This window comes from Megalopta genalis, chromosome 16, assembly GCF_051020955.1.
Source record: "Megalopta genalis isolate 19385.01 chromosome 16, iyMegGena1_principal, whole genome shotgun sequence".
NCBI classification, from domain to species: Eukaryota; Metazoa; Arthropoda; class Insecta; order Hymenoptera; family Halictidae; genus Megalopta; species Megalopta genalis.
Window position 1 is genome coordinate 7,658,045 of NC_135028.1, and position 24,384 is coordinate 7,682,428.

The following is a 24,384-nucleotide window of genomic DNA, read 5'->3' on the forward strand; positions in this document are numbered from 1 at the left end:
CATAATTTTTAATAACGATAGAGATCTTGAGTTTCGATATAAAATAAAATGAAATTAATAAAAATAATTAAATAATTAATAAAAGAAACACAGCTATCCTTTCGGCAAACGCGTATCGTAAAATTATTTTTTTACTCAAATTATAATATATTTGTTATAAAGTAGATGCTTATTAGACGTTAAAATGTTTATTAATAATAGATTTCTCATTATTTTTTTTGTGCTACTAAGATATTGCGAAATAAATGTGTGCGAACGATTTTATTTCATAACAATAATAATTATAGAGAATAGTATATATTTATTATTTACTTTATATTTTACTAAAATTTCGGATTTTTATTTATGGATTTTTTTATAATAATTTATCGAATACAATTCAAAGATTATAATTGGTCTGTATGTAATTAGTCGTAATGATCACTTTCGTATATTTAAAGGTGATCCGTGATCAGTGTGATCACAATTGGTGAACAGGTTAGGTTAGATATGCGAATACGTTTACGGTCAATTGCAGTATGAGTTTGCCTACGCAAGAGATTGTTTGCAATACAAGTTTTTTCATACCGGCACCGACGAAACCTTCGTATCGCATTGGCAAGCTTGCCGATTGTAACGTTTATTATGCAAGCTTTAATTTCTTACGTTTTAGTGTATAATAGTTTTAAGCGATAGTCGATTGTAAAACGACCTTTGTGAAGGCTCAGTGTGCATGCGCTACGTGCACTCATTCGAGAAAGTGGTGATACTTTACCTGAGGCATATGACGGACGTTACAAATTTCGTTTGTAATTTAAATGAAATTTGGCAGCAAGAACTAGCCAGATGAAGGTAATTTAAGTAGTTACGTATCAACCATTTTGTATTTGCAAGTTTTTCAATATCAAGCTTCGTAGAGGTTAAAACTCGCCAGCATTAAGACGATACTAATTGCTTTCATGGTGCTTTGTTTATGATTATTATAAGTAGTGTTTATATTAATTTATATTGTTTTATATTTAACACGACTGCTCGTTGACAATCCCATCGCATTTTAATGAGATATATTGTCTATATTTTTATGATCGTCGACTTTGTAAAAATATATTTAAATGGGCGGTGCTTCAATATATAAAATAGGGAAGACCAAGAAAAGACACCTGTTAACTGTCAATAAAATTTTCTTCTTCGATATTGCTGCTTCATATCGATCAATGTAATTATTTGCAAAACAATTTTTAACATTTTATAAGTGTATCTTTCACGAGCAATTTTTATAAATTAGCCAATTTTAATTGTAATGAATATTTGTTCAAAAATGGATTATGTAATTTTCTATAATATAGTTAATGTTTGATAAATATTAATTTAAATACATGATAAAATCTCAGCATAATTTTTAAATAAGTTTGTCTATATATTGTAATGTACTCTCTGTAGTTTGCTGGAACAGCTTTAAATTTTTTAAATTAAATGAAAAGGAATTAAATTATTTCCTATTTTATCAAATATTTAAAACAAACTTTATTATCATAGGGAAACAACATTTTTTAAATTTTTTTTCAAGAGATTATATATATTTTTAAAATAAGGACAGTTAATTTGTTTATACAATATATATGAAATTTCATTGCAAATTATTATTTATTTATTTATTTAATAAAAATGTAGTAATATTATTCTTTAAAATTATATGTGATTATTAAAGTGGCTTCGATATCATTAATCAATAAAGACCAGTCTGCACTTTGTTTGTATTATTGTGTTAAATATTAACTTTTTTAGTAAAATTGCTTTATGCCAACTTACTTAAATCTATAAATGAAGAATACTAATTATATATATATATATATATATATATATATATATTCATTTATTAAAATAAAACTGAAAACTACATTGTATCGTTTAAAAAGCACGTTATGTTATTAAACCATTTTTCATTTTAAAATGAAATAACCGACATTATTACTAAGCTTGGTTAGTGCATAAAAATCAATAATAAAAAATATATATTATATATAATATATATAATATTAATGTATCATATTAATTTATATTGAAATGAAATATAATTTTTATTAAATATTATATATATATAAATGAAATGTATCAAACACCAGAGTAATATTATGTAAATTAAGAAAAGTGATATTTTAACGTCAGAATATATCATTACATTATTTATGTATTAAATATAAATGTTAAAAGATTTAATGAATATATTATTGGTATTATATTAGGATCATTGCATCAAACTCATTCGTTATAGGTAGAATTATTGTGAAAGAATATTGCAATAAATGCGTATTGCCTTCAATATCGCATTGTAAGATACGAGATACGAAAAATACATCTTCTTCTAAATCATTCATATTCAATGATTTTAGTAACAACAAAATATAAATTTAAAAATTAGACACTTGTTTGTTAACATATTTTAGATAATGTCAGATGATGATGCTGCATTGGATTCGATGGATACAGAAGAAGATATTTTTATTCCTAGAAGCAGAAATCTCGGCTCTAACGCCAGAAGGGTGAAAAGTTTACGTACTTTGCGATCACATTCAAATACAAATTCTCATATATCTATGAACAATTTAAGCGTTCGCCGCAGTACACGTAACAGAATGCAAACGTATGATAATCTTAATACTAGTTGGATTTTAGGTAAAAAAGTCTTAAAATCAATATCGAACAAATAAATTTCATGATTTTTATGTATCCGTAATATCTGTATCTAATGATATTTCAGGGACACAGACATTGAAAGGTTACCCCATGTTTCAACAACATGGTTCTTCATCTGATAAAGAAATGGTGGATGAAGTTCCTGAAAGAAAACGTGATCTTAGAGAGCGTATGCCTCTTAGGTCGCGGGAGAATCATCCTCCCAATAAGAACTCATCGAGGCACATGAGGGAGAGAGGAGAACACGATCGACAGAACAGTAGGGAACGTAGAAGCAGGGTGGATCGTGAACTTAGGGAAAAAACAGAACAAGAAAAAGATGTTAGAGATCTAAAAGATAGACAAGAAAGAGACAGAACAGAAAGAGAACATAAAGATAAAATGGGAACCAGAAGTAAACCAAATGAGGAAAAAGATGTGAGGTAAACATTTGTTAATATAATGCATAAATTTTAAGTAAACTGAGGATACAAGTTTATTTTATTTCCATGGATATATTTGATTTCTTTAAAATATGTACATATCTAAAAGTACATCAAATTAGACATTATATCGATACGATTACTTAACAATTATATTTATACGTTCAAACAATTTCTTCACAGAACAAGAAAATCTGATAGTCCTTGTAGACTCAGAGAAGGTCCCGTGACAAGACTAGGAGGAAATTTAATTGAAAAAGATGTAAAGCCTAAAGTAGAGCAAGATGAAGGTGACGAAGACAGTTCTCAAGAAAGCGAGAAGGCAGAAAATAATGATAATTCTGAAAACGAAGATGTAACATGATTTTTTATAATTTTATGAACATGCATTAGCTTTTATAAATAACTTTCATTTTCAAATAAACATTATTAATTTTATTTGTATGAAAGTATTTGAAAGTATTTATACAATATTGTTTTTTTTTAATGCTTGCAGGGTTATGAAGATATGTACACACGTATTAAACGAACTAGAAGAACAACACAACAACAATTACCAAGGGGTAAGAAGCTTACAGGTTCGACATTTACGTTTGATTTACGCATGCCTTCTAAACTTTTTATAAATGTTACAAAGTCTATAAATATTATTAATCTGTTATTTTTTGCAGTGGTAGATAGTGATTTAAGTGAATCTTCGGATTCACCTGGCCCTAGAAAATATAGTTTACGTCAAAAAAAGCCGACTGTAGATAGATTTCAAGCTAATGTAGAACCGGTTCGACGATCTATAAAAGCACTAAGAAGTGTTCTTAGTAATTCCATGAGAAGACGTAAACATAGGAGTAAAAGTACAAGCTCTAGTGATTCCAGTGATTCAGAACCTCAGCGTTATGATAAAAAAAAAAGCAAGAAAGCAAGGTGAGGTATGATGTACATAGGCATAGTTCTCGAAATATCTATAAATAATTCCATTGAATTTAGTATGCAATGGAATAAGCGATAATATTATTGTACATTGAATTTTCTATTTTATTAATTTCATAATAGGCAATCGGCAATACCTCAAGGTGGACCACCAGATCGCAAAGCAGATATAAACCCAATAACTTTAGATACTAATATTAGGTTTAACGATGTTGGAGGTTTAGAATCACACATTCACTGCCTTAAAGAAATGGTTGTTTTTCCTATGATGTATCCAGACGTATTTGAACGTTATCACATTACTCCGCCAAAGGGAGTACTATTTCATGGTCCACCAGGTATTATTATTGGATGTTTATGTAATCATGCGAGTAAATATTTTCAGTGTAAATTGCAGTATTCGTCAGTGCATGAAAGTATATATTTTTAAAAACTAATGTTTTATATCAAATAATTAGGAACTGGTAAGACATTAATAGCTAGAGCACTGGCAAACGAGTGTAGTCAAGGCAGTAGAAAAATGGCATTCTTTATGAGGAAAGGCGCAGATTGTCTATCTAAATGGGTTGGAGAATCGGAACGCCAATTACGTTTGTTATTTGAGCAGGCTCAACAAATGAAACCGTCCATAATATTTTTCGATGAAATAGATGGCCTTGCACCTGTTAGAAGTACGAAGCAGGATCAGATTCATGCTAGTATCGTGTCTACTCTTCTGGCACTTATGGATGGCCTCAGCGATAGAGGGGAGGTAAAATATTTTTCACTTTAGAACTTACTTGCAGAATATCAAATTAATATTGTTAATATAATTGGTCAAAATTATTCTATTTTATGCTAGGTTATAGTTATTGGAGCAACAAATAGAATAGATGCTATTGATCCAGCTTTGCGAAGACCCGGTCGTTTCGACCGTGAATTATTTTTCCCCTTACCTGCAATGAAAGAAAGACTAGAAATTTTAAAAATTCATGTCAGCAAATGGAAGAATTCACCGTCAGAACAATTGTTAGAAATATTAGCTGAAAAAGCAACAGGTTACTGTGGATCAGACTTAAGGGCTCTATGCACTGAAGCAGTTTTGCAGGGATTAAGAAGAACATATCCCCAAATATATATGACAAGCAATCGATTACTGTTGGATCCTGAACGTGTCGAAGTACGTTTCTCTTAACGAACAGTAAATGGATCATAAATTAATATAATACTAGAGTATATATATTTTTACAGGTAAAAAAGCGAGATTTCTTTCAAGCCAGTTCTATGCTTGTCCCATCATCGCAAAGAGTATCACCTTGTGCTCGAAGAAAATTGCAAGCATTTATGGAACCTCTTCTAGGACCACCGCTGGAAGAGTTAATAAGTTCCATAAAAGGAGTATTTCCTCAAGGAATTAATCCTGCTATGGCGAAGTAATAAAGTTTTATAATTGAAAGATTCAGAAGTTAAAAGTGTTATATTATAAATACGAAATTCTAAGTAAATCGAATGGATACCATTTTTACCATATTTCTTTATTCTATGACAGGATATTGTAAGGTGTGAGATTTTATAAAAAAAAAGAAAAAAAACGGTACATGTAACTTTCACTTGTCACAATAATCCAGTTTTTAACCAAATAGATTACATCATAACACTTTTTGTCTTACTGTATTCATTATTAATGGCGTATAAGTTCTGGTTTAATATAATCGAAGATATTTTTTCAGAGTTAAAATTACTAAAGGAATACATCGTCCGAGGTTACTAATTTCTGGAGGAAATCTGTCTGAAGGTCAAGGACCCCATTTAGCACAAGCGTTATTGTATCACATGGAACATCTACCCGTTCAAACATTAGACGTTAGCACCCTTTTTGCGGAGAGTGGACGATCTCCAGAAGAAACCTGTGTGCAAGTTCGTTATTAACAAGTTCTAAAAACAAACAGATACTACCCGAACGAAACACAATCTAAAATGTACACTGAATTTTCTAATCTAGGTATTTAATGAAGCTGCCAGGAATGTACCGTCCATAATTTATATTCGGTCAATTGATCAATGGTGGCCGCTTGTACCTGAAACTGTGAAAGCAGTTTTTTTGTGTCGTATCGCAGCACTCGATCCTTCATTGCCTATTCTAATTCTGGCTACGAGCGACACGACGTATCAAGACCTCCCTAACCAGTTACGAAGTCTCTTTAGCGAGCTTCGCGGGGAAGTTTATTCGATGAAAACACCAACGGCCGAGCAAAGATCGAAATTCTTCCGACCCATTTTTATGATTCAAAGTTTGAAATCGCCTAAAATAAAGGATGATAAAATCGAAATTTTGGAAGAACTTCCTTTAGCACCGGACCCCATACCAAAGAAATTAACAGAGGAAGAGAGGAAGATGTTGTACGAAAAGGAAGAAGTTTCCTTGAGAGAACTAAGAATCTTTTTGAGAGAAATATGCGCGAAACTGGCAAGGAATCGACAGTAAATATATTTATATTATTATTTGCTGGTTACTTATGTATTTTAGGACGTTTAAATGATACAAATTTCTTCTGTTACAGATTTTTCATGTTCACAAAACCGGTGGATACAGAAGAAGTACCGGATTACAACATGATTATAAAACAGCCAATGGATTTGGAAACCATGATGACAAAGATCGATATGCACTGCTATCTTTGCGCCAGGGATTTCCTTGACGACATCGATCTAATTTGCAGAAATGCATTAGAATATAATCCCGATAGGTTCGTAGATTCATTGTGTATGAATTACGTTATTAAATCCGTTATTTAAATTTATCTGAGAGTCATCAGTAAACAGGTTTATTCTAAAGACACTAGAAAATACTAGTTTCGTTTGCTCACGGTTTGTATTATATTATATGCTATAACGAGTCGATTTAATTTTCTGATCGAAAATACATCGTCCCTCGATAGTTTTGTTGCACTTTATTTGCTATTATTTATATTTATCAATGTTGTCACTTGATTTCTTCGCTATTAACTAATTATTCATATAACTTATATAAATATAAATAATGGAATTAAAGTTCATACTGACATTCATATTGTGTGTTTTCTTATCAGCTTACGTGATAGGCCTTCGCTTGGAATATTGAAGAGGTAGTCCAGACTTTCCTGTTTATCCGTTGCTGTTGTTGCTCTGTAGTTAAGTGGTCTTCAATTTCTTATACATGGAACACATCGAGAACAAACGTGGATACATATACGTACAAATAATAAGAATCGTTCATATAAACATGTATTCTATTTTGGGCTTTTTGCTAAGGATTGATATTCATCAATATCTTAGGACACGCTTAGTTTATGTGAACGTTTTCTTATTATTTTCATGAATCCAGTGCGGTTAGCGTTATATTTACATGTTACGAAATACACTTTGTACATGTATCTATCTAATATTGAAGACCACTGAAGTTAGTTAATACAGCTTCTCAATCATTATCATTCCTTAATTATTTTTTGGATATATTTATTTTGTTTTTTCACAGAGATCCGGCCGACAAATTGATAAGACATCGCGCGTGTTCGCTTCGCGACAATGCGTACGCGTTGATAAAGGCAGAATTGGATTCTGATTTCGAAGATAAGTGCCGTGAGATCTCGAAAAATCGTAAGATCGTCGAAAACAAAAGTAGTCATAACGCTGAAAATAAAATCCAGTCTAAATCAACCCTAGAGCAACCCGAGTCTACAACCGAACGAAGTGATAAAAAAGATACTGGAAGTCCTAGTCATGCTCTTGTTGTGAACGGGAAGAGATATAGTAATTCTAGAAAACGTAGAATACCTGCCTGGGCCAGGGGTTTCGTGAAAAAGGTCCACAAGAAGAAAAAGATTGCATTTGACGACAGCGTTACCACTTTCGACAGCAAAGTCTGTTTGACTAATGAAACCACCAGCATTGATTTAGAAAAATTCCAAGAGTTCGAAACCGAGGCGAACAGTGTTTTGAACGGACATGTACCGTTGTTCAATAATTCTGACACTGAGAATGACTCGCAAAATGAAAATTCGAAAGACGCGCAAACAGCGCAAACCAATTGTGTCACCGAACAACGGATCGACGAACTTGAGAATATCCATATATGTTTTGTAGAAGAAAAAAATGAGAAAAACGCGGAGAATGCTGGATCTAATTCCTCGTCTAGACGAGAGAGTATGGACGAGTTATCGTTTGCTATTGAGAGTGATTCTAGTCCAGCCAGATTCGAGGAAAACGAGAAGCTTATTGTAGATAAGAATGAGTTGGAAACCGCGTGGCAACACACTGTTGATGTTACGAAAGATTTCCCGGTCGAAGTGTTATGTGACATCTACGTGCAACTGAGCCGCTGTGTGGGAAAATATGCTCAGAGTTATGATAGAAAATCACTGCCAAAGGTAAATATAGTCTATTTCATTAAAACTTAATGTATTTACAATATTTATATATTTACTCGCGTAAATCAACATTCATTTGCGAGTCAAGGTTAAATTATTCAATAATTTCGACATAATTTCTCTATAATTTTGTGAAATGTAAATTTTAATTTAGAACATAGTGTCTCGAACTATTAACTACTAACGGGTACACATTTACTGTCACCTGGAAGTAAAATCACACGTACATACAAATTACAATCATTTCCAAATTCATTTTTCATGATACTTATTTTCTTATTTGTAGTATTTCTTTTAAAATGTTTGCACTGATTTATACAATCTATATTAGTAGATGATATTTAGTAAATAATGTAACAGTATAAAATGTTTTATAATTTATAACGTATACATATGTGTATATATATACATATAGGATTTGCTCAAGGAGGTGAAACGGTTTGAAGAATTCAAGACAACGTACGAGAAAGGGCATCATGTCGCTAATCAGACAGAAATGCTATAAGTCATTTTGCTATCTTTAGTATCATTATAACAATACTTTTTTGTATATTTACACTGAACAAAGAATATCGATTATTCTTGTTGGAACACAAGATAACATGAAAAGGTATATTTTCTTGTTTTGATTTTCATAGTTGCTAATAATTGATAGAAGGAAGTAATTCTCATTATTGCATATATACTTATAAGTAAAATGAAACAACGTTACGGTATATTTAAACTTTGATATCTAAGGACATGATAAAATGTATCAATGCATTAAATTTACAAGAAAAAGGAGTATTATATGTCAAGCTAAAAGATCGAACCATTTGTCTCATCTTCTAAATATGAAATTACAAATTATTATAACTTTATTGGCTTTCACCATAGCTGATTTCAGACTATTTTTTAGTCAACGATGTTCATATTGAATGGACGTATATTAACGGTAATTTGTATATTGTTTATTTAATTAGAATATTTGTAGAAATTGAAATTAATTATAATGAAATAAGTTTCTTGTACTATAGAATACTGAACACTTTCATTTTTATGGAGGTCAGCTTTCGTAGGGTACTTGCGAATTATTTCCAAGTCAATACGAAAGGCTACACCATAAAGAAGTATACTGTTTCACAACAACAAAATATATTGCAATGATGGTTATACAAAGATGATAGTAATTTAAAATATAACGTGTACTTAATTATACTTTTTATACAGGGTACTTCACGGTACATTATATCAAATTATTTCGCTGTATATTCATGTGGTAGCATTCGATTGATCGATACGCATAACGTATGAAATGCATTAACGTTTCATCATATGCACCAGTTGTTACTTTGGATTATTACAGTCTTTTAGATGAACATAGACATATATGTTGAATATAGACATATCCTGATGCATAAGTTCAAATACGCATGTATAAATTTATGTTATTCCAGTTGACGAAGTCATACTATTTTAGAAAATCTTACAAATCAATAATTAAAATGAGAAATACCTTGATAATTTCTGCAAAATAATCCTACTATAACAGATATTTCTGTACTGTAGTGTCAATAATATTACTTTATGTATTGGTAAATTTATAAAAAAAAAAAACTTACACATTGATTATATATGTAAATACATTCCAAATCATATAATCATTGTTAAATACCGCATGTTATGAATTTCGGCAGTGTACATAATTTATTATTAAAAATAATTTATTGTAGTATTGCGTTTGTTATAATTATCATCTCGATTTCTAGTTGTTATTCGGCAGTGAAATTCATTGAGTATTTAAATCTCATATCTGCCCAGGTGAATCGACATTCTAGCCTTTATTTAAATTGTTCAAATAGAATGACAGGTATTGAGAATGCAACGTACCTAGAACTTAAAATAACATTTAATTTAATGATTCCTACGTGAATGTGTATAAAAATTGATATTTAATATTACTTTTATATACACCAATCGAACGAATCATTACAATGTTATTTCTTATTAGCGTCTGTTATTTAGATTAGTACATTTAATTGATTCATATTAGAACAAGCAATTAAATTAAAGTTAGGCGATGAATTGAGTTTAGTTATGGTAATTAAGATACAATCGAGAAATATAATTCATCATGTTCTTTCACTTTATTTTGACCAAAGTTGTAAGCCATACTAAACAAACTAAATACAAATAAGTTTTCATTCTACCATTATTAAAGAAGTGGGACAGAATTGAAAGCTTTACTATAAATGTGAAATACCTCGGTAAACATCTTAAAGATACGCGAAGGAACGTTTATCTGTATAAATATTAGTAAATATTTTAATGTAAAATTTACATTCTACATTCATATTGCTGGTTGTGATTCATACTGTAACTGTGAAGAAGTAGTTACCAGATAATGTATGCGTGATGGACAAACTTTAATCGGTTCGACTGGAAGCAATGTGGTTCTTCCTGTTATAATAATTAACTACATACATAGTGTTCATTTATGCACAAATTGTACATGTTAATACATTTCTTCATGCAATTTTAATTATTTAGTAGATAAAACTAAAGCCAATAGGTAGTCAGACTTCTTTTTAACGAATATTCTGAAATTCCTAAAAGGATACTATGTGATCGATAACAAATACCTGTCTTAGGAATGTAATATGCCATTGATAGTATAAAACTATAATAGAACACAGTCAAAAAAGTAATGTCGACTAGTTTTTCATTTTATTACTTTTCCATTAATTAAAGATTTCAAACGCGTATACTGAATAGTTGAAATATTGAAATATCATGACTACATCTCATTCAATCAGAACTTAAAATTGATTAGAGGATAGAAATGAAGAAGACTGAACTTTAGAAATGCTCACTATGTAGTATTTATTCTTTTTTTTGTATATTATGTTTTCCCGTTTAGAATGGAATTAACGTGTAATTTTCGATAATGTAAATAACAAAATTCGAGATAATGTAATTTTATATAATTGTAACATTATGAATACGGTTCATAAATTTTTCTTAAATAGTTATACATACGTGCACCTATATGCCCAATGTCTTACGGTGATCTAATATAATTGTTACAATTGATTTAACGATAACTAGTGCTACCAGCGTATTGCACAAGGATAACTTTTTCCCAATTATTTATCGAAATAATAATTGACAATGTACATTCTGTACGTTTAGTTCTCTGTGGTGTTTTTTAAAATATTTTGTTCGCTCATATCAATTTAATGTTAAAATGTACACAACTGTTTGACGAGAATTATTTGTAAATGAAATATTAATTAATTTAGTAGAAATTTCATTTATGTTGCAAAACGTTAATGCAATCAAATTCTTCTAAGTTGCGTTAATAAAATTCAAAGAAATTGTCACGTGGACATCGCGTTTTTACTTACTCAGGAAGATTTCTCTTAGTCGAATAGTCGGTTGGTTACGCAAATTAGTGCCACACATAAGTATTGAATTTCATGATACGTAATATCACTTATAGACATCCTGCAATGTAAAATGTGCTGTGCAAGAAAATGTAATGTTTGAAAACAGGCTGTATTATTGCTTCTAGTTTGTAAAGCATTAGTAACGGTTTCAGCGATACAAGAATGGTATTGAACTTGTGTACTCACGTTATGACTAATTATTTGGAAATGTTTGATAAATTTCGTCTAGTTTGAATAAACAGTATTGATATAGAGTAAAAATTACCTTTATGCAATTTAATTATTATTAAATGAATATCGCTGATATTTGCCAAAGAGATCATGTAACGGATATCGGTACTAAAAATTCAAATATTAATCTGAATAAATGGTAGATGTTACAGAAAAATCACATGATGCAATTAACAGAAGAAATTAATTGCATCGTCGTGACTTTCCTGGTTTCATTGATATTTTTTACATTCCACTTTACAACGAAGATCCAAATCTGAAATGTAATCTCTCCAAAACTAATTTCTGGTGCTATTTTTTTTTAAGTGCTATCGTCCCTGTATTACCAAGAATATTGCAATTATATAGTGTAATTATATGTAAAATTGTATTATTGAAAGGTTTTCATAACCACTGCCGTTTAAACTAACTACTATAATTACTTTGCTAAAAAAAATGAAGATTTTAATACTGCTGTCGACAAAGAATGCATTAAACAGTTCAATCAAGCACACGTTCGTAGTAGTTTGATGTCTTCTTTGAAGGATGGTAGTTTTAAGTATAGGGAGAGGATTTGTAAAAGATTCAGAAAACAAAGCAAAAGAGCATACACTGCCTTATTTATTTTACCATATAGGTAATACATTTTATTGTCATTCATTGTAGCATAATAAATTGAAGTTTCATAATGTAAACATTTTGTCTTGTATTTTACCAATCCCATTGTACTGTTTCCAGTTTCTTATTACTGTTCCAGTCTTCAATAAACATTCCTCTAAGATATCAGAATAAAATGAAAAAACAATAATTTGTTTGTAATTTCTATTTTAGTAGACAGCTCTTCCGGAGATACTGAAATGTGCCTATTATTATATATATATATATTACATATTTATATTATTATATATTATATATATATTACATATTTATTATTATATATTATATATTTATATTTTTAATATATTTAAATATATATAATATAATAATTTTAAATTATGCACAAAAGCAGAAATCCGTTATTTTGGCGGATTTAAGTGATCTCGTGAAAGAAAAATTTCGAAATTGACCATTTTCAACGCATTTTTAATCCTCGGTCAGTGAAATCGGGACATTTTAATTCGCATTTCCGCTTTCGGTTAATTTACTATAGAATCAGGATTAAATCAGGGTGAGTGAGACTAAGCAGAATGGGTCAATGTATGGCGACTACGTTGGGTCGTTTCAATATAAAATATTTTTGCAATACAATGTTTTTTTTTCAAACCATTCAAATAGCATACAAAATATTTTTTCTACTCCCGCAATTAGAGGAGATATTTAAGTGGCCTTATTATAGGTGGACCACCCTGTATGTGTATCTGTGGTCGCAGGGAAGGGCAATCTTTGAAATCGTGACTTTTTCTTCCGGCCACAGATGTCAGCCTTACGAATCCCAAATTTGTGCATCGTCTTGCTTCGACATGAAAGATCTTTCCATTTTCAAAATTCCGACGAACTTCTGTCGTCGATTATAGACTACGAATTTTATTTATAATTTATTTATATTTTATTTTATTTATAATAAACGTAGATGATGATATTTAGAAAACTGAAAACCTTCACATAACTTTGACGACATTTTTATCATATTTTGTAAGTGACAATAAGACGTATTTAATACCATAAATACAATAAATACTGTGCTTATATACGTTAGTGACGCTCGTAGCGAAAGCATAGCGGAATACAATGCTAAATAATATATTAAACTACGCGTAGCCAGAGTGTAAAGTACCGACATCCGCTTTAACCATTTTCACCTGTTCGTCAGACACGCCCAGGTGAAATAACCCGTTGAAAACGTCTCCCTGAAACAAATACATAATACATAACCGTCATTTATACCTGAATCGATCGACCGACTGACTGACGACCTAACACCGATTCCTGCGTACGCAGGACATCTACCGAGTGAACATAGTAAAACCATCTGCAGTTCTGCGTCGTGTCGGCCATCGTAGCTCAGAATTACAGTGCTCAACCGATAGACGCACTGCGCTTGCGCAGTCGTGCGTGGTTATATCGCGCGCGTCTATACCGATACGTACAACGAAATGTTTTTACAATATTTAATTGTTTATAACTTGTAAGAACGCTGCTCGATTTCGACGAAATTTTCAGCGTACGTATAAATTGATCGAGATGTACAAAATGCAAGATGTTTAACGTTGAATTATTCAATGAAATTAAAAAGAAAAAAATATTAAGAAAATCGGTCTTTTGTACAGGCTGTCTCAAAAATGGAGTATATTATATTATATTATAATATATATATTATATTTTACGAGTTATCAACGAAAATCAGTGACCAATGAGAGGCGACCACGAGAGACGGTCGAAGCCCAGCTTCGCTCATTGGCTCAGCCGCCTCGCGCCAGCCTAGCCCGCCTCTCACTGGCTCAGCCGCTTCGCGTCAGCAGAGCTCGCTTCTTATTGGTCGACGTTCTTCATTAATAACTCGTAAACAAAGCCGCGGATTGCATTTTCGCCAAGGAGAAAGTTACTTCAAATAACCCAAGTAATCCACCATTTCCGGATTTCGAGACATTTTCGGGACACCCTGTATATTCTCGCTGCTTCGACCGACTTGAATTGTTGCAGGATATTTGTTGGTAATTGTTTAGCAAACCGGACCCTCGAACGTTTCAAAACGATTCCAGTCGCTTGGTCCAATGTTTTGGAAATAATTCCGTGTTAGTAATTGTCCCAATACATTCTCGTGCTTGTTGTATTATTAATTAATTAATTTTCGTTGCTGTAATTTTGTTGCATATAGGTTGTCATCAATCTTCACACTATGTATCGCGCGAACGTTGCGTCGAATCGCGGCTCAGCAATTCGTCTGTTTCACGTGTTTCGGATGGGCGGAACGTCGTCGGAAATTATGACACTGCATTGTGAATCGATTTGAATCGCTCGACACCGTGGCAAAAATTCCAGTGATATTCACAGAAGAACCCTCACGATGTCCTTGTACATCGTTGCGGCCGGTGTTTGAAGCGGATCACGGGCCGGCTGGAAATTCGCAAGAGCAACAAGTACATCCGTTCGTCGGGTATGCGAGAGAGAAGCACGGACGTCTTCTGTCGCGTACCATGTTCTCGGCGAAGGATTTCTCGTGCGTCGGCGGTCTCGAGAAACACATCAGGGTGGTTAAGGAGACGGTTCTGTTCCCGCTTATGTACGGCGAGGTGTACGCTAAGTTCAACTTGAAACCGCCGAGGGGCTTGCTCTTTTATGGGCCTCCTGGTAAAATAAAACGTTCTACGGTTCGTAATGAGGTACAATGTTGTGCGAAAGCGTCGTTCCCGATTGACGATCGCTGTGTCCCGCAGGCACAGGGAAGACCCTTGTCGCCAGCGCGTTGGCCGTAGAATGCAGCAATTCGGAGCGCAAGGTCTCGTTCATATCGCGCAAGGGCTCCGACTGCCTCAGCAAATGGGTTGGCGAAAGCGAAAAAAAGCTGCAGAAAATCTTCTCGATGGTGAATAGATTTCGTTAGCATTTCGTGTCCGATAAGATTGGAAAGGAACGGCTGGCTTAATTGAGTGGACACTGCGAGCCAGAGTTGGGCATATTTATTATATTTTATTCGAATAACATCTCGCTTAAATTATTGGAATAAAATTTTATTCGAATAACATCTCGCATAAATTCTACGAATACAATTTTATTCGAATAATACCCAACTCTGAGCGTAGAACTATTGACTGTCGCCCGATGCGTATCTTATCGCACCGTCTCGTCTTACTGTTTGGGTTTTTTTAGTAACTCTCTGACGAATTTAGTAGTTTATACGGCTGAAGGGTATCGGCTGGCTGTCCTTGGAAAGTCAGCGTGGCCGTACCGCTCTCGGAGTTGGACATTATTATAATGTATGAACATTATTAAAATAAAATTTTATTCGAAGAATTTATTCGAATAAAATGTTACGGAAATTTCTAAGAAACAGTAGGTGATGCATAAATACCGCAACAATATCAAATAATTATTGCCAGATCGCTGATCTTCGGGCAAAATAAAAAGTTTCTTCGTCGATTGCAAAAACCAGGAAACAGATTTAAATATATTTCTTCCTTTAATAATTTTAACACATTGAAAACAATGTAAAAATATTTGTACAGAAATAGAAATATTAGAAATATAAATATATTATATATATTATTTATATTTATATATATATATTATATATATTATTTATATTTATATATATATATTATATATATATATATATATATATATTATATATATTATTTATATTTATATATATATATTATATATATATATATATATATTAGAAATGTAAAATATAGAAATATTCTAAATATAGAATAGCAGTTTATTAATGCAAATAATTATTTGAAGCGAACTAATACCAACACAATTTAGTAAACGATCCACGACAATATTTTCATGTTTTATTTATTATTTTATTTATTATTATTATTATTTCAATACCATTTTATTCGACACTGCGCTGTACGAATTCGTATATCGGTTATAGGCGATTAACGCAGCATCTGATTCTCCAAACGAATCTTCCAGGCACAACAATCAAAGCCTTGCATCATTTTTTTCGACGAAGTCGACGGACTGGCACCCGTAAGATCTAGCCGACAAGACTTCGTGCACGCCAGCATCGTTTCTACACTGCTGGCCTTGATGGACGGCTTGGAGAACAATTCAGAGATCATAGTAATTGGGGCAACGAATAGAGTCGATGCTATAGATCCAGCGTTAAGGAGACCCGGCCGGTTTGATAGAGAATTATACTTTCCGCTGCCGTGCTACAAAGCGAGGAAGGAAATACTCTCGGTACCACATTACATTGTACAGGGTGTCCCAAAAATGCGGTGTCCCAATCCAAAAGTGGCGGGTTCCTCGGGTGATTCGAAGCAACTTTTTCCTTTAAAAATTCTTGTAAAGGAAGAAGTTGCTTCAAATGATCCGAGGAACCCGCCATTTCCGGATTGCGAGACATTTTTGGGACACCCTGTATACAATTGTTCCCACTTTGAACTTGTTCGTGGTGTGATCTTAACAGAGTAACGAACAATTTAGGTTGCGAATAGTTTATAATACAGGGTGTCTCTTCTATTTTTTATTCAAAGCTGGGAATATTATGAGCGATCGGTTTATCTTTCAAGGTAATTTTTTCCCAGTTTTGAAGGTCCATCCTACTTGTCTCTGTTGCCGCTACAGTTCTCACGCGGCAAGAAGGCACCTCTTACTACACCCCCTCTCCCTACGCCCTTTTACTAGCTGCCCCACTGCCGCAGCTAGTAAGAGGGGGAACGTGTAAGCGCAAAGGTGCTTCCTAGTCGCGTGAAGACTATAGATCTCTCAAACTTTTGGCATATATTTACCATGTTTTCGAGCATCTTAGAGTAATATAAATTGGATAAAGAGTCACATAAATCTATAATACTACACGTACAATGTGTATACGTTGCTTTAGTGTCGTCATAAAAGTACGATCGATTGATTTCGTTTCTTTCCTTTAGCCAAATGCTACACGCAACTAAATTGTTCGACTACGTTCTTACAACAGCTTTCACAAACGTTGATATTACACGTATTGTCAGGTGCACATTAGAAGTTGGAAATACAAACCAGCACAGAAGTTTTTAGCTTATGTAGCATCGAAGACGGTCGGATATTGTGGCAGCGATTTACAGGCGCTGTGCGCCGAAGCTGTTATGTGTTGCGTCCGAAGGAATTACCCGGAGATATACACGTCGAAAGCGAAGTATCAGATCAACGATCGGCATCTTAAAGTAATTGAGCATACGAATAACAATTGTTCGTAGAAGATACAACCAACACGTTAAGATTCTAAAGGAAACTGTAGAATTAATGACCGCGAATATTTCTATTAATTCTAACACAGCAATATACAAATATAATGTTTCGTTAAGTTATTTTGAAATATACCGGGTGTCCCAAAATTATTATTATTATTATATTATTTCCGAAAAATGAGAGATTCCTGAGGTCATTCGAAGTAACTTTTTCCTTTACGAAAAGTATCGTTAATGCGTTATCAACGAAAAACAGTGACCAATGAGAAGCGACCTCGAGAGGCGCTCGAAGCCCAGCTTCGCTCATTGGCTCAGCCGCCTCGCGCCAGCCGAGCTCGTCTTCTCATCGGTCACTGTTCTTCTGCATTTTCAATTATTAAATTAGATTGCATTTTCGTCGAGGAAAAAGTTACTTTAAATTGTCAGCTGTTGAAGTAATTATGGAACACCCTGTATACATTTTCTAAAGTTTCCAAGTTTTTGTCATTAATGCACCGAATCCGCGGTCCAGCAATAGCAAACATAAAATAACGAGTTCGAACATTGTCTTCCCGTTGATCGTCTTTTACACTATTTTAGTATGTTAGTTTATGTTTGTTCGAGATCCGTTGAACACAGCGCGTGTCCCTCGTAACAGGTCGACAAGCAAGATTTCCACAAAGCTCAACAAAACATCGTGCCGGCGTCCCATCGCGTTTCGGTCGCGCCCGTGAGGTCGTTGTCGTTTAAGATGCAGCCTCTGCTCCAAGACAATTTGTCACGCATTCTGTCACAGCTCGATATCCTTTGCCCAACAGGAATGTTAATCTGCGACGTCATGTGAGTATTAGGTCACAATCCAGTTAAACCACTCTCAGATAAATCATGCGCCGCGTTAAGCTAACGTCGTTTCTCGGCTGTTCGTCGCGAATCTATTTCATATGGATCCTTATTAGAGCGCACGTCTCGAGATCTACGATAAGACGATAAACGATTAAAAGTAACAGTAGCAATAGCTTCGGTTAGGTAGCTGAAATAATTAGCAGGTAGCTAATATTATATTATTATAATATTATATTATATATTATATTTATATATTAATATAAATTTATATATATTATATATAATATATTATATTATTTATATTATATTATAATATTATAATATTATAATTCCAATGATAGCTCTGCTAGCTTCTGCAAAATATTTACAAAATGTTGTTAATAACATGTCGTCTTGTAGTAATAATATAATAATATATTAATAATATAAATATGTTTATAACTTTCGCTGACATATATTTGATTTAAACAATATTTCAATAGTCAATATAATTTAGACTTACGCTTATTTAACTAATTATTGAAGCATCTTTCCGTGTAATTTTCGTTTTCATCATTTCTCTCACCTGGTTGTCCTAGCCTCACTTTCTAACCTCTCTCTCTCTCTCTCTCTCTCTCTCTCTCTCTCTCTCTCTCTCCGAATCAATTTATTTAACAAACAAACAGGACATCCGTGTTAATTAATGCAGCATCATGGCTCCCTTGCTAAAAAAACATTTGTGAATTCAAAGGAGCTAGAAAAACCGAGAAAATTGATTTTTTTTTAAAGATCTATGACCGAGCATGATCCCGCGCATGAAGATCTATTGAAAATCAAAGACTACTTAATGAACGGTTAACGTTCAAAAGTCGCTTTAAAAAATAGGTAAACCGATCGTCTGTTGCGACTTTCGTCCATTAAAATCGATCGTTGCTAGCAGATGGGTGCCGATGACGTCACATTTTTCAGTTACCGTAAATGAATTATACGGTAACCAATCGATAAGTGCCATTGCATAACCGTCAATTAGGAACGCATGTCGCACACAGCCGTGCCAGGGGACGGTGCCATTGGGCCGTTACTTGAATCTCATCTGCGCCGAAAGTTAATCGTTATCGAGCGGCTATTAAACAAATAAAGAACAGAGCCTTAAAGATTCTCGAAGAAACGTCACGGATTTCAGAAAGCGTTTGTCTGTTTACAAATTTCGAGAATAAAGCTTTTCGGCAATCTCTGGCGCCATCTATATCGAATACTGTTCCAACGCTTATCTTATTACCTTATTTTATATTATCTTATTATATTATATTTTTATATATTATAATATAATATATAATATTAATTATATATATATTATAATAATAAAATAATATTATATATATATTACTTTATATTATTTTATATATATTATTATATTATATTATATATTATATTTTATATTATCTTTTTTATCCGATGCAAAGACAAGAGTATTTACCATTTGTTTAAACCTTTTTCCCAGCAATCTTTAACGCTCCCATCATATTTGTCTAATAGTACTGCTCTTCGTTGTTATCATAGATTATAGTTATAGATTAGATTAGATTAGATTATAATTACAGATATATATATATTATAGATTAGATTATATTCGTTGTTATTATAGATACATATGTTATTATACTTAGTTTCTCTGAAAAGGGTTAGGAAACTGCGTCTTAGGTTATACCTTCGCTACGACTTTCTGCGGCAGGCCCGGTGAACTGGTGGCCCGCGGGCCGCCATAGTCTCTACTCCCCTCCTGCAGGCTTCCCCCACCACACCTACGCCTGCTACCTCGCGCCACACGCGCAACGGCAAACATGGCGGGAAAAGCAGCAGGCAGGGAAGACGTTCGCCAGGCTTGTTGGTAAACAATGATTATAAGGACATGAATAGAAGTTCGGAGATTCTGTTGCAGCACCGGCAAAGCTCTATCTAAATCAACCAACTGCCCGAGGATCTTATTATGTGGAAACGACGACTCCCACACGCGTCATCTAGGGCCGGCGTTGCTTCATACGTTGGAACACCTACCCTGCCACGTGTTAGATGTCACGACCTTGTTCGAGGAGACTGGCAAAGGAGCTGAAGAGGCTATCATTCAAGTAACAACGTTACACAATAAAGTATACAAAGGAAAATTAACGATATTCGATAAGAGTAAAACAAAAGGAATACTTTTTATGCTACAGTGAATTCACTGGAAATTTCCTCCAGTTGTGCCTCCGAGCCCTTGGGGCTCCTTTTCAGAGATTCTAGTCTCCGTTAGCTCCTTCTAGCACACGTCAACGAGCATCTTTGCACGCCGCAACGCGATCACGTCGAGTAACATTTCGTTCCATCGACTTGTCCACTAGAAAATGAAGACGGCTCGACGAAGTTTACCATCCTTGCTCTACGTTCCGAATATCCTGGCTTGGTGGGACTTGGTAGACGAAGCCGCCCGAGTCGTGTTCACATCTCTGATGCACGGTTTGGACCGGTCCGTGTACATGCTGGTTTTGACTACGGCAAACTGTTCGGTGGAAGAGCTGCCGGAAGACGTAAGAGAAATTGCTGCACCTTTCTCCACGACCTTCTGCGCAGGCACGGGCAACTGGCGGCCCCTCGCGCGGCTTTCCCCACCACACTTACGCCTGTCACCGAAAACTTTTTTCCAGCGGTTGTACTAAGCTTTCCTTCACGCTGATAAATTATACAGGATGTCCCGAAAATGTCTCGCAATCCTGAGGTGATTTGAAGCAACTTTTTCCTTTGCGAAAATTTTCTACGAGGCTTCGTTTACGAGTTATTAACGAAAAACGTTGACGAGAGATCGCGGACGGCCGACGCCCCGCCCTCGCGGCCACTGCCGCTGCGTCAGACGGCAGGCGTGACGCGGCATTGGCTGAGAGGGCGGAGCGCCGGTCGCTCTAGCGCTCCGATTGGTCACAGTTTTTCGTTAATAACTCGTAAACGAAGCCGCGGATCGCATTTTCGCTGAGGAAAAAGTTGCTTCGAATCACCTCAGGAATCCCCTGCTTTCGGATTGCGAGACATTTTCGGGACACCCTGTATATCCGAACTCTCTGAACTAGTAATCTTTTCGAAAGAAGAATTTAGTATTACTTAATCATTGTGTAATTGCTAACGCACTTTTAGAATGTATTAGAGCAACGCCATTATTTCTGTGCGCGATCGTAATTCTGATTTTAGTTTTTTTACAATACTATAGTCTTTAACTTTCTACGATACTATAAACCTTAAACTGCAATTTCAGGTCTCATCTTTATTCAACGAGCATCTGGGCGAAACTTTCGAAATCACGCCGCCGGGAGAGCACGAGCGCGAATCATTTTTCAAGCAATTGTTCAATCATGCAACTTCCGACATTGAATCGAATCAATCGTCGCAAGGTATAACAGCGATACATTGTAGAACATTTAATGTTTAGATAGCACAAAAAATACTAAATTAAAAAATGGCTAATATCTAAAATATTTACAAAAATAACAAGTTATGTCACGAGCAGATTTTGAAAATGCAAGAAAGTGTGTAGATTAACAAAGTTTAGTAGCATTTTCATTTAGATTTTTGCAATGTGCAATCTTTTAGTTGACCAAGAACACTCTAAAGACTTTGCGAAAGGAGAATTTGCATAAAGTCCCGTAGCTTAATTGTTCAAGTCTTCGCTAAATCTATTTAATCATTTTCTATAATAAACAGTGGATATTGTACAAGTTGAAACGCCCGCGAGAAAGCCAAGAGAAGGTGGGAGGAGAAGGAAATCAGTGTTACATGCGGGTAGCTCGGAGCATGCTGTAACACGTAAGTAATCGAAAACGCTATCAAAAATTATTTGCAAGCTAATGATGATGCTACGATAACGATAGCAGCGGTGTCAACGTCACGGAGGACTAAACTCGGAGTGAAAAGTCGGAACAAGCTTCTCACCGTATCGCAAGTATCAACCGCAAAATCAAGTAATGCCAATTCAAATTTCAATTTACATGTTTCGATAATTCCTTATTTTGTTTTTTATTTCAAGCACGAACACTCGCGCGTTTCTAGCTTAAGGTGGTCCGACAGAATACAATGAAATAAAAGCGCAGAAAATTATTATTTTATCTTTATAATAATATTTATAATATATTAATAATATTTATAATATATTAATAATAATATATATATTAATAATAATTATATTTATTATATTAAAATCTAATCCGTCGATCGTCAGAAACGAACGTGAAACGAAAGTCTAGTGGTTCTGGGGAAGGACCGTCGTCGAAAAGATCGAAGAACGCCTCGAGGAGAAGCTTATCGGTGTCCAGCAGAGAAAAATTGTGCGATCCGCAAGCCGAAGATCTGCTTCAGAAGATCATCGCGGTTACAGAATCATGGTCGTGCCACGATTTGGAAGTTCTCTACACGTCGCTCGAATTAATCTTGGAGAAGACGGAGGACGACGTGCACTCAGCGGTGGAGGAGTGTTTGAAACAATTTTTCGAACTCAGGCGAATAAAACGGTGCGCGAAGAAGGAGGAGAGCTGAACGACGATCATTCGAAAATGAAATCCGCTGCCGCGCGTAATTCTCTATCGCTGGGAGCGACCCATTAATTCACTCACCGATATGTAATTTCAAGTCGTTCATCACGACGAGCTAGGTTTGATAACCGGCGCATATATACAGGGTGTTCTAAAAATGTCTCGCGATACGAAAGCAGAGGATTCCTGAGGCGATTTGAAGCAACTTTTTCCTTAGCGAAAATGCGATCCGCGGCTTCGTTTACGAGTTATTAACGAAAAACGGTGACCAATCAGAGGCGAGATCGTTTGGCACGAGACGGCTGAGCCAATGAGCGGAACCGGGTTCTGCGCGCTCGTTGGCCGGGTCGCCGCGCGCCAGCCGAGCTCGCCTCTTATTGGTCAGTGTTTTTCGTTAATAACTCGTAAACGAAGCTTCGGAGAAAATTTTCGCAAAGGAAAAAGTTGCCTCGAATGACCTCAGGAACCTCCCATTTCCGGATTGCGAGACATTTTCGGGACACCCTGTATAATTTCTAGTCGACGGTCGAACAAACTCGATATAGACTTTCTAGTGATTGTCCTGCATTTTTATAAACAGTCGGTGTCGTTCTATTCTCTGTGTTGATTTATGCAGTCGCTCGTAATCGTGCGTTAACTTTCGCGTAATCTATGGTTGCGTTTGTGCAACGTATCGGTCCTGATTGTTATCGTCCACTGCGACAAGTAATTTATCGAAACAGCGAAATTGTGCCTGACCAGGATCGGATAGCATTATAAAATAATGGTATTCATTGTTATTGTACTGTTTCGTGGAAGGTGATAATAAAATTGGTTTAACACGCAGCCAATGGTGGATAGTAATGCAATACGTATTTTTATTCGATTGCAAACATTCTTTTAGTGTTTGCAAATTGATACAGAGTGATTACTTCTAGAGTACGATATATGTATACTATATATCTATATACTACTATATAGTATATATCTATATACTACTATATATCTAGAGTACGATATATATATATATATATATATATATATATATATATATTTGTTCCAAAAATGTCTCGGAATCCGAAAGTGGCGGGTTCCTCGGGTCATTCGAATGAGAGGCGAGCTCGGCTGGCGCGTGGCGACCGGGCCAATGAGCGGAACCGGGCTTCCCG

At 34.4% G+C, this 24,384-nt stretch overlaps 2 protein-coding genes and 2 long non-coding RNA genes across 9 annotated transcripts; 2 read left to right on the forward strand and 2 right to left on the reverse strand.

The window, feature by feature from the left end:
* Window positions 1-379: 379 nt before the first annotated feature.
* LOC117221173 (ATPase family AAA domain-containing protein 2) lies at window positions 380-12,740 on the forward strand. 5 transcript variants are annotated; one of them, XM_033471901.2, is made up of 16 exons: window positions 380-831; window positions 2,424-2,652; window positions 2,738-3,095; window positions 3,279-3,450; window positions 3,592-3,673; window positions 3,767-4,016; window positions 4,146-4,360; window positions 4,481-4,773; window positions 4,864-5,181; window positions 5,253-5,434; window positions 5,732-5,918; window positions 6,004-6,482; window positions 6,563-6,748; window positions 7,091-7,126; window positions 7,516-8,407; window positions 8,835-12,740. In XM_033471901.2, exons 1-16 carry the CDS (start codon window positions 826-828, stop codon window positions 8,910-8,912), a joined length of 3,963 nt encoding a protein of 1,320 aa, XP_033327792.1. In that variant the 5' UTR covers window positions 380-825; the 3' UTR covers window positions 8,913-12,740. The 5 variants fall into 5 exon arrangements, with proteins under 5 accessions (XP_033327792.1, XP_033327793.1, XP_033327791.1 ...); XM_033471902.2 differs by having other exon boundaries at window positions 3,592-3,658; window positions 8,823-12,740; XM_033471900.2 differs by having other exon boundaries at window positions 381-843; window positions 8,823-12,740.
* Window positions 12,649-14,051, reverse strand: LOC143260655 (uncharacterized). Its single transcript, XR_013034939.1, has 2 exons — window positions 13,642-14,051; window positions 12,649-13,560 (listed from the first exon to the last, which is right to left on the reverse strand). It is a non-coding gene; the product is annotated as an uncharacterized LOC143260655 (long non-coding RNA).
* Window positions 14,052-14,633: 582 nt separating this feature from the next.
* Window positions 14,634-24,079, forward strand: LOC117221174 (ATPase family AAA domain-containing protein 2). 2 transcript variants are annotated; one of them, XM_076526789.1, is made up of 11 exons: window positions 14,634-15,333; window positions 15,420-15,568; window positions 16,630-16,899; window positions 17,670-17,861; window positions 18,523-18,704; window positions 20,626-20,812; window positions 21,065-21,250; window positions 21,967-22,102; window positions 22,413-22,514; window positions 22,580-22,669; window positions 22,927-24,079. In XM_076526789.1, the coding sequence occupies exons 1-11, from the start codon at window positions 15,180-15,182 to the stop codon at window positions 23,238-23,240; spliced, it is 1,962 nt and encodes a 653-aa protein (XP_076382904.1). In that variant the 5' UTR covers window positions 14,634-15,179; the 3' UTR covers window positions 23,241-24,079. The 2 variants fall into 2 exon arrangements, with proteins under 2 accessions (XP_076382904.1, XP_076382905.1); XM_076526790.1 differs by having other exon boundaries at window positions 22,583-22,669.
* On the reverse strand, window positions 16,493-20,877 carry LOC117221175 (uncharacterized). Its single transcript, XR_004490427.2, has 3 exons — window positions 20,164-20,877; window positions 19,210-19,809; window positions 16,493-18,837 (listed from the first exon to the last, which is right to left on the reverse strand). It is a non-coding gene; the product is annotated as an uncharacterized LOC117221175 (long non-coding RNA).
* Window positions 24,080-24,384: the final 305 nt, after the last annotated feature.